At 49.8% G+C, this 10,248-nt stretch overlaps 1 protein-coding gene across 1 annotated transcript; it reads left to right on the top strand.

The window, feature by feature from the left end:
• Positions 1 to 8,529: 8,529 nt before the first annotated feature.
• LOC123097709 (uncharacterized protein C6orf132 homolog) lies at positions 8,530 to 9,896 on the top strand. Its single transcript, XM_044519525.1, has 2 exons — positions 8,530 to 9,279; positions 9,529 to 9,896. The coding sequence occupies exons 1-2, from the start codon at positions 8,662 to 8,664 to the stop codon at positions 9,595 to 9,597; spliced, it is 687 nt and encodes a 228-aa protein (XP_044375460.1). The 5' UTR covers positions 8,530 to 8,661; the 3' UTR covers positions 9,598 to 9,896.
• Positions 9,897 to 10,248: the final 352 nt, after the last annotated feature.

Genomic DNA, 10,248 nt, shown 5'->3' with positions numbered 1-10,248 from the left:
CTGTTGCTGCATCTTTTGTTTCTCTGAAGCATTGCTGCATCTTGTTTTGAACTCTCTGCATTGCTAGAACAGTAGATATACTCTGTTCATGCGTTCTTTTCTTTATTTGGAGCCATGCATACTCTGCTCTGTTTATATGTTGAGTGGTTAGTTTTTGCCACAACCACATTCCAGATATGTCCAGCAGCACTTGCTCGTCTCCATCTGACAGAAAGCAAAAACCTGCCCCTCCCTAGGTCAGTTTGGTAGCACCAGTACAGAAAGCAAGAAACTGTTCAGTTTGGTAGCATCAGTACACTAATCTCCCTTGTTTTTATCTAAACAGCATTTTGGAAGTGCTGCTGCTCACACTCAAACTCAGCATGAAGACAGATGCAGAAATTGGCTGGCCAAAATCAGTTTGGTAGCATGAGTACACTTATCTCCCTTGTTTTTAACTTTTTTATCTAAACAGCATTTGGATAAGCATTTGGCCGTGCTGCTGCTCACACTCAAACTCAGCATGAAGACAGAGATGCAGAAATAGGCCGGCCAAAATCAGTTGAGCAGGAACCCTATGCCAATCTCTCCAGACTCAGGTGGTTAAGCTAAGGTAGGGTTAGCAGCAGAACAAACCCAGGTTAAGGTAAGGTTAGCAGCAAACCCGAGTCAGGGGCATTTGACTGTCATGTAGTAAGTGCTTCAGAAATCCATGCTGAAACCTGAGAGAACGGTGTGCTGATGTCCTGCTCCTAGCTAGCACATGACGCAGCTTGGTTAAATGGAAAGAAAAGACTTGCAAAGAAAGAGGCTGTGTTGGGTAATGAGTCCAAACCGCATGATCTCCCAATCATTATCCTGGTCTGCCTACTCCGTACTCTTCACTGAAAGCGACTGCTTAAACTTGAGAACTGTCTCTCTCTCTTCTCTCTCTCTCAGCTAAATATTCTAAAATGCGATTTTTTGAGAATCTGTATTTGGGTTCAGCTTTGGACTTACAGTTAAGTGCCACGGTGTCACGCTGATGTGTTGCTTAATTGGGTTTTAGCCAGGCCAGCAGCCTTCAGGCACCAAACTGTCACTGTTGCACTGTGTCTCCTTGATCGCCATGGCAAAGCTAGGCGGTGCCTGACTTTTTTTATGGTGTCTCTAACTTCGTGACAGGGTCAGACTGCCGGTGGCTGACAATTTGTACTTGGCGATCTTGTGTGCCCAATGAGCTCAGGCGCCACTGCCTCTCTGAATGCCGTTTATGACATGCTTCTTGCCAGCATTTACTCACCCGATCGCCCGCGGTTGATGCGATGTGATGCGATGCAGTCTTCCACTAGCAAAAATTTTGCCACCGTAACTGCGCAGATGTTGTACGGTTCACCATTTCACACCTGCTTCTTATGGGCAAAGGGTTTTCTCTTCTTGACCTCTTCATCTTAAAAAAAAATGGTTTTATCTTCTTACAGTCTCCTCAGTTTGTTTTCGTAAGTGTTTTTCCATCTTTATTTCACTTCACTTGTGGGATTCGATTGATTGGCACCTTGAGCATTCTTTCGACCAAGTTGGTCGTCTAAATATCTTAAGCCTCTTAGATTCCAAGTATTCTTTTACTCCCTCCGTTCCTAAATATTTGTCTTTCTAGAGATTTCAACAAGTGACTACATACGGAGTAAAATAAGTGAATCTACACTCTAAAATATGTCTATATACATCCGTATCTGATAGTCCACTGAAATCTCTAAAAAGACAAATATTTAGAAACGGAAGGAGTATATGAATTATGGAGGATTAGGTTCCTTGGAAATGCTTTCTACATGGCTTGTTAGGATTGAGTACTGTAAGAAATTGTCCTGAGGATATTTTGTACAATATTTCATAAGAAAAATCTCTATCCACTGAAACCTTTCAAAAAGTGTTTTTTGTTTGCGTGTATTGCAGTCAAACAGACTTCGGTGCAAACAAAATCCTACACGATATGAGTGAGCATGGTTTGCAATCTCCTGTTCTTTTTTCTTTTTCTCTCGCCATTGGAATCGCGCGAATCAAAATGGTCTGTCGATCATGTAATGCAAATTCTCAAACCCTACATTTTCTTTGGATAAAGGATGATTGAACCCAGGCCTCTGCATCTGCAAATCCACTTAACAAAATAATCAAGGATGGATGGATCCTACGCACAACGTCCTTTTATTTTGCGTCGTTGTGCCGGGGTTTGGCCTAACTAGATTCAATGTATTGTAAGTCGTGCAGTAGGAAGGTGTTTATTTCCTCTTATTGGTGTGTTGCTAGGTATAAAATTCATGTACCGAACGTCTGCGTCTTTACTAGGTTTCTCAAACAAGAAGGAACGTGTTTCTTTCCTAATTTTTTGTCATGTTTTCAGTTTTCTAGGATGAGGGAATCATATAGTTCAGTGAAAAACACATGCTTTGCTATCCGCAATTTTTATTTTTTGGAGGCCCATCTTGCATCTCCTAAAGGCCCCTCAAACTGCAAGATACGTCCCTTGTATTTTAGATTAGCTTACCAAAACAAAGTGGAAAATCAATTTTCCCTACTTCAATACATTGATGGAGGCAAATCTCTCCTGATATCCATAATAAATACTAAGATCTTACGTTCTTCAAAGCACATTTAGTTGTATATTACCCTACTTACAAATTAACGATCGACCAAAACGAGTCGATCTTCTCGAGATTTCAGGACATCAAATAATAGCACAGATCTTAATGGCGAGACATGCAAAAATTCTGGAGTGGAGTGATTCAATCTCTATCTCTTTGTTGTCTAGGGGGCTGATCGCATATTCACCGTTGCAAAATGTGAAGCATGGTTTAGTTGCCGCTCTGATGATAATCGATGGGTTTGTAAAAAAAATAAAGAACATTTTCTGAAGAATGTGAATGTGTTTAGAATGTATGTGAACAATTATCTTGAAAAGTTGTGAACATTTTTTTAGAAGTATGAACATTTTTTAAAAACCACAAAAAATTATGAAAATGTTGAGAATATTTTTTTCAAAGTACATTGGGAAGAAAATTTGGGAAAATAGGAAAAATTCAGAAAAAAAGGGAAAGGAATAAAAATAAAAATAAAGCCTTGGAAAGCCGATAAAAAATAGCCGCCGATTCTGTGGCTCGGTGTGGTGGTCTTGTGTGATTGCCCACTTCGTTGCAAAGAGCGACAAATAGGGCACCGCCATATAATTGAGTGTTTGCTCAAAAAAATATAATTGAGTGAAAATAATTGCTTCGTTGTCCACATTTTTTTTATTATTATTATTACTACTACTACTACTATTGCTGTTGTTGTTGAGGCATGTTTCTTAAAGCCCCCCCCCCCCCCCCCCCCCCCCAATTGCAAGATATGGCCCCTTTTATTTTAGATTAGCTTTCCAAAACAAGTTGGGAAATTATTTTTTCCTATTTAGATACATTGATGGAGGAAAATTTCCTCCAATTTGTAAAATAAATACTAAGATCTTATGTGCTTCAAAACATATTTAGTTGTATGTTACTTAGCAATTAAAGATTGAACAAAAGGAGTCGATCTTCTCGAGATTTCGAGATTTCAAATACTATCACAGATCTTGATGGCAAGTCATGCAAGAGTTCTGAAGTGGACTGATTCGATCTTGATCTCTATCTTCTCTATGGGGGGTGATTTCACATTCGCCGTTGCAAGATGTGAAGCATTATTTAGTCCTACTCTAACAATGACCGGCCGGTTTGTTTTAAAATTGAGAACATTTTTCGGAAACATGGCTATTTTTAAAATGTCTGTGAATAATGTTTGTAAAAAGCATGAACAGTTTGTAGAAGTCCCAAAAAATTGCAATTTTAAGATACTTGTTTCTTGAAAAAATTGGCACAATTATTGAAAAAACAAGAAAAGTTTCAGAAAAAAGGAAAAGAAGAAAAACAAAAATAAAGCCATTATCTAGCTAAATGGGTTGGCCCACTATGTCACTCACTGATGTGATCCTGTGCGATTGCCTAGCGTTTCGTCGCAAAGAGCGACAAATAGAAAATCACCATATAATAGAGTGAAAATAATTGCTTGGTCATCCATATTTTATTTGTATTTTTCTGAAGGCCCGTTTCTTAAAGTCCCCTCAGATTGCAAGATACCGCCCTCATAGACTAGCTTTCTAAAACAAAGTGGAGAAAATAAATTTTCTTGTTTTGGTACATTGGTGCAGTTAAATCCCCTTTGAATTTTCAAAATAAACACTAAGATCTTACGTGATTTGAACCATATTTAGTCGTATATGTCCCTATCTAGCAATTAACAATCGACCAAAAGGAGTCGATCTTCTCGAGATTTTGGGAGTCAAACACCACTACCACATATCTTAACGTCGAGGCATGCAAGAATACCGAATATATGATGTGGACTGATCGATCTCGATATTTTTGATATCTAGTGATGATATCACATATCCAAAATAAATACTACCCAAATCTTAGTGATTCAAAGCATATGTAGTTGTATATTTCCCTACGTAGCAATTAATAACAATCGGACAAAAGGAGTCGATCTTCTCAAGTTTTCGTAATGTCAAGCAGTACTACCACAGCCCACAGGTACTAGTGTAGATAACTGCAAATATACTGAACAACTGCAAAAGATACTGATGGTGGAGGTGGTGCAGCAATCCGAGATCACCTAGGCTCTTTCCGGGCTGGCGCTTGTCATGTGTTCAGTAATGTTTCAGTCCCGGAGCATGTGGAGCTGCTTGCCTGCCGCCGGGGACTGCAATTAGCACATGAAGTTGGCGCGACAAAGCTGGTTTTAGAAACTGATAATTTATCTGCGGCACACGTCCTCAACTCAGGTGATCTCGATCGATCAAGGTTTGGGCAACTCATTCAGGAGACTAAGGAGCTGCTCGCAGGTGTAACCAAGTCTTGTGATTGTACGCATATTCGCCGTTGCAATTTTTATTTTATTTTTGAGACACATTCGCCGTTGCGAGCTGATCCAACGGGTTTGGCGCTAACTTGTTGGGCATGGGCGAAGATCGCGTCGGACCGAACCCAACCGGTCCCGTCTCGCCTCATTTCACGTCGCGGAGCGGCGCCCGGTCGCACGGTGGGCGAAGCGGCGAGCGCTACAGGAGCTTCGCGTCGCGTCGCCTCGCAGCCTCCCTGCCCCTGGGCGTGCGGTGCGGCTCCCCTGGCTTCCTGGCTTCTTTCTGGCCATCGCACCGCCGGCGCTCAAGTGCTGCGTGGTTCCACGCGTGGTGTCGCGTCGGAGTGGTAGCTCGGCGCCAAGTGTCTCGTCGACCTGCGGCAGCTTTCCTTTTCGACATTCGACGCGGCAAACCTAGCTAGGCACGTCGTGCGCGGTCGTCACGGATCGAACGACCGGGCCGGCACGTGTTTACGACCGTACGTGCGTAGCCGGTCGTCGTCGAAGAGCCCAGGTTGCCACCAGCCCGACGCTCTCCACCGGCGTGGCATTGGCACGCAGCAGGGAGACCCAATCAGCATTCAGCACGCCCAGGCGCACCCACCCACACCTGCTCTGCTCGCTTCTTTGATTAATCATCGTCCTCCTCCGTCTTGGCACTATGGCAGCATTCTTTTCTGGGGTCAACTGCACTGCACGGTGGCCACCTCGTTATTCCACGCACGTACGCACGCTACAAACCGGATGGAAGGCTCGGAGCCGACACTCCATTTTTCTTTGCCGATCCTTCAGTCGTCGCCGGTACATTCATTGATCGTGGACACGCCTGTGCAGAGGAAAGGCGGCAAAGCTTTTTGAACAGTTCCAGGACCGACCGGAGCCGGCCGGTGCCCGACCCGACCCGGCGGGAAGACCAGGTCCAGCACAACAAGCAGGGCGGCGCGCAACTCACTGCCCCGCGGGCCCGGTGCCAGAAACACAAGGCGGCGCTGCATGGACGCTCTCCCAGCCTTCCATCTGGGTCCCTGTCTCCAGCTCTCGCCGTCACAGACGTCGCCTCAACCGCACGCCAGCTTCTTCCCTCCGTTAGTCCGTTTGGTGGTGGATAATAACGGACATGCCTTTTCCGTCGGTGATCTCACGTCGCCGCCGCGTGCGCACTCCACGATTTTTCTCGATGACAACTGACAACTGACAAGCCATGATCTTCCGGCAGCCAAGGTCTGCCACGCATCCGGATGAACCCATGTAGTTGTAGCCAATCTTGAACCATACACCACATCCTAATGGAGAAGATGCAATTAAATAGGATGTGCACGGCCGACTCGAGCACCCGGTTGCAATGGGATTCCTGCAATTTGGCCATCCAGTCCTACCAAGCAAGCAGTCATCCAAATGCGGTTTTGCATGATCAACCACACAAAAACTTGCACTTCGACGGCGCCCAATTCTTCAAGATCGTGCCCTTGAAAGTTGAAACTCGTTGTCTTAGTACCAGAAAATTGCGCCTTATAGCCCAATGTCGTGGAGTACCAATCCGAGGTGGTGAACTTTCAGGTAATGGTGTCGGGACGGCCACCACGGAGGCCCACCGGGGACACATGTGTCCAGGGTGCGATGAATTCTTGTATGTGTGCCACCATCAGCCCATTAGTTATGATTTGATCGACCAAAGCGTCATTTTGAGGAACCTTCGTCGCGCACCATTCATTGCTCTCGGATATATAAAAAATGAGGGGTGCGATGTGTTTTGGCCTTTGCACATCCACTAATGGTGACCTCCGTAAGGGCAGGAAACAAATCAACGTCCTTGGCATCGCACGAGCTCTCAGTGCCCACCCAAGTTCTTTCTGGCGCTTCCCATTCAAGCCATGGCCATCGAAGGCGAAGGGCGCGGGCAAACTTATGTAGGTTCAAGATCCCAAGGCTGTCGAGATTTGAGGATCGACACACCAACGTCCAGTTAATCTTGCAGTTGCCACCGGGGACCTTGTCGGAGCCCACCTAAAGAACAGCTCTACGAATCTTATCAATGGACATTACGAACTCCACTGGAATGACAAGTGCTGTGATGTGATAAATCACAATGGCGGTGAGGATTTGACCAAGGTGGTGCTGCTTGTCGCCGTACAATGTTTCCCCTGCCAAGGGCGGAGCCTGCTGGCGACCTAGTCCTCAAGGTACTGGAAGTGTATCGGCTTGACATGAATGAAATTATGAGACCTGGACTAATTGCGTAGAGCCTCTAAATTGCACCACTAACATAGTCCACAACTTCATCGTTATTCTTCCAACTGCTAGAAAGTCTATATGATTCAAAGCGATTTTTGTGAAATAAAAAAAGCGAGATGCAACATGGATGGGCCCATGGACAACATATAAAGATAGAGCCGATTTTTTTATGCAAGATAGGTACCATCTGAAATGAAAGAGATAACACCAACGAAATAAGTCGAACCGTGGTCAGCCGAGATGCACGACTGCGTCTTTTCGAAACAAAAAAAATACTGCAATTGCCAAATACCCCTCCATCTTTGATAGAAACACTGTAGCGCATGGAAATCGTGGTGTTCATTTCATGCCTAAAAGGCTACAAGAAACAAGTTATAATCCGTTTGGAAACCGGGGCCAACAGCCAAACGAAAGGTGTCTGGCAAGGGACACGGCCTGAGCAGAGCAGCCGCGACGCGGCAACGAGGCACGCACGTGTGGCGCCGTGGTCGTTGAGGATCCACCACAGCGTGTAGCAGGCACCAGGCCGGCGGCCGGAGATAGAACGAACCCAGGTTTCGGACGACGTCGTCCACTGGCCCTGGCCGATGCTCTCCACCGACCGGGCGCGGCACGGCAGGTTCACGCAGCGGAGAGAGAATCTTGGGTGCGGTGCGGTGCGGCCGGACGCGACAGCGCCACGCCGCGCGCACATCACACCACACCTCCCCGCGTACGTACGCAGCACGCTTGCACCTTTTCCGCTGCTCTTTCTTTAATTAAATTAAATTAATCTCCCTCCGTTTTGGGCAGCAGTTTGTCCGGTCAAATGCCCGGCGCTCTGCTCGTCGTTGCTCCTCGCGCACTCCGACCAAATCCGATCTCTGAGCAGCAGCCAGCACTTGATTTTCAGATCCTCCGGCCATCGTCGTCCCCCGATCGGCTGATGATCGGAGCTCCGTGCCCGGCGGGAAGACTTCACTGACCAGGAGGTCTAGGGGGGAGACACAAGGCGGTACAGTCGCGTGCCTACGGGCCCGGGGCCAGAAACCCAAGGCGGCGCTGCATGGCCGCGCCCTGTATCCCTGTCGTGCGGGGCCCGCCGGCGCTCGTCCTCTCGCCGTCACGGACGTCGCCACATCGGCACGCCAGCTTCACATCCTTGGTTTGGTGGATATACTCCTACTGCTAATAACAGATTGGCCCCGCCGCCCAGTCGCCTTTCCCGTCGGCGACAGCATTTTCTAAGTGATAGGACGACAAGTATACTGCGGCCCCACGGGTCAGCGACCTTGCACGCTAACAAGTAGGCCCTGGCGTGACGCGGTCCCACGGGTCAGTGATGTATACGTACGGCTGCGCGCGTCCAGGGTTGCAGAATGACCGGGCTGCCCCCGCGCACCGCACCACAACCACGACGTCCTTGCTTTTGCGCTGCGTTCCGGCCGGTAACAAAAACAAACGCGAGCGATTCCCCTGCTGCCTCAAGACCTCCTCCCTCCTCGCCGAGCCAACCCGACTCCGCCCCTCGTGGCCTCGTCCACGCCCAGGGAGCCGTCGGGCATGGCGGCGACGGCAGATCCGCGGGCGAAGCCGCCGGCCGCGCCCTCGACGCACCACCTCGAGCCGTGGGCGCGCCCGCAGCAGCAGCAGCCGCCTCGACCCCACCGCGTTGAGTCGGCCTCGGGGGCAGCGTCGGGCGCCCGCGATCGCCGCCGCTCGTCGTCTCACTCCCACCGCGGGGCCGACGCCGCCGGTGACGACGACGGGATCGAGGGGCTCCGCGTGAAGCTCATGGGCCACCTGCGCGACGCGGCCGACCGGCTTCGCGTGCCCCATAAAAGTCCTCCCCTGCCCCCGCCGCCCCCACCGCCCAAGCCGAAGGAGCCCGAGCCAGAGCGCATGGCGCCGCCTCCACCTCCCACGGAAGAGCAGCAGCCTCCGCAGGCGGACGTGGCGGACAAGCCGTGGAAGCTGCGGGAGCGGACGCGGCGGCGGCCGGCCGCGCTGTCGTCGTCATGGCCGGCGGCGCCGACCCCGCCGTCGAGGCGGCGCAAGCGCGCCCCTTTCTCGGTGGCCCTGGAGCCGGAGGAGATCGAGGAGGACATCTACGCGCTGACGGGCGGCCGGCCGCGGCGGCGGCCGAGGAAGCGGCCGCGCGCCGTACAGCGGCAGCTCGATGTAAGCGCGAATTCCCCACACTACCCCCGCCTTTCCCAACCATTTAGTACTACTAATGCTCGAATTTACCGAATCGCCCCTTGGTTGTATCCCATCGATACGCTTTATGCGCTCACTTAACGTAGCAGCGTAGCACCAGTATAGTAATCCCAGCATGATTGTTGTGTTGTGTGCAAGAATGGTACACTCATCCTCCGATCCCTAACTAACAACAGCTAGCACCAACGCGTGCCGTTCGTTTCTGTGCAGTCGCTCTTCCCCGGGCTCTGGCTGGCCGAGGTCACCGCCGACGACTACAAGGTGCCCGACGACGAGTAGCCAAGCTCCCCTCCCTCCCGCCGCCGGCGACGTGCAGGTTCCGACGGACCCGCGTCGCAGGACAGGTAGCCCGAATTTATAGTAACTTGGAGTAGCTAGGCGTAGACGCGTGGTCGCGTGGAGCGAGCCGGTCATGTACTCGTGTTCACCAGTTATTAAGTTTACTGAAAAACTCTAGCTACCGACTTTCCTTGTCACATGCTGTTTCTGCTTCGCCGTCTGTACAGTCGCGTGCTCGTACAATCTACTGCTGGTAGTACTTACTTGCCAATTTATACTTGTTTTTTATGAACCGCTTCCATCCTGGTTGTACGTACTACTGGCTACTGGGTCAGTCTTGGCTTGGGTGGTGCTGGTGCTGGTGCATGTGGCTGTGCGCGCGCCCCCGCTTTCCGTGCTCGCTCTCGCAGTAGGGATGGATGGCTTTCGGGTCAGGTCCCGATCCGGTCTTCGTCCCCTCCTCTTTGCGTTGCGTTTTCTCGGGGGCTGGCTGGCTGGCCACCCGGCCGCGTCGGGCGTTTTGGATTCTCTCATCCTCTGGGTAGGGTTGGGGTTGGGCCCTCGTGCTATCCGCTGCTGGGCCCGGGCCGACGCGGGACGGGGGATATGATTGCAGCAGGAGATGCCAGTTTGCTTGCTCGCTCCAATGGG

Source organism: Triticum aestivum, chromosome 1B (genome assembly GCF_018294505.1).
Source record: "Triticum aestivum cultivar Chinese Spring chromosome 1B, IWGSC CS RefSeq v2.1, whole genome shotgun sequence".
In the NCBI taxonomy this organism is placed as follows: domain Eukaryota; kingdom Viridiplantae; phylum Streptophyta; class Magnoliopsida; order Poales; family Poaceae; genus Triticum; species Triticum aestivum.
Note: the sequence above shows the minus strand (reverse complement) of the source record. Positions and strands in the feature narration are given on the sequence as shown.

Coding starts and splice junctions, on each gene's coding strand:
- LOC123097709 (XM_044519525.1), top strand. CDS start 8,662: ATGGCGGCGACGGCAGATCCGCGGGCGAAGCCGCCGGCCGCGCCCTCG. Junction 9,280..9,528: donor CCGTACAGCGGCAGCTCGAT/GTAAGCGCGAAT, acceptor GTTTCTGTGCAG/TCGCTCTTCCCCGGGCTCTG.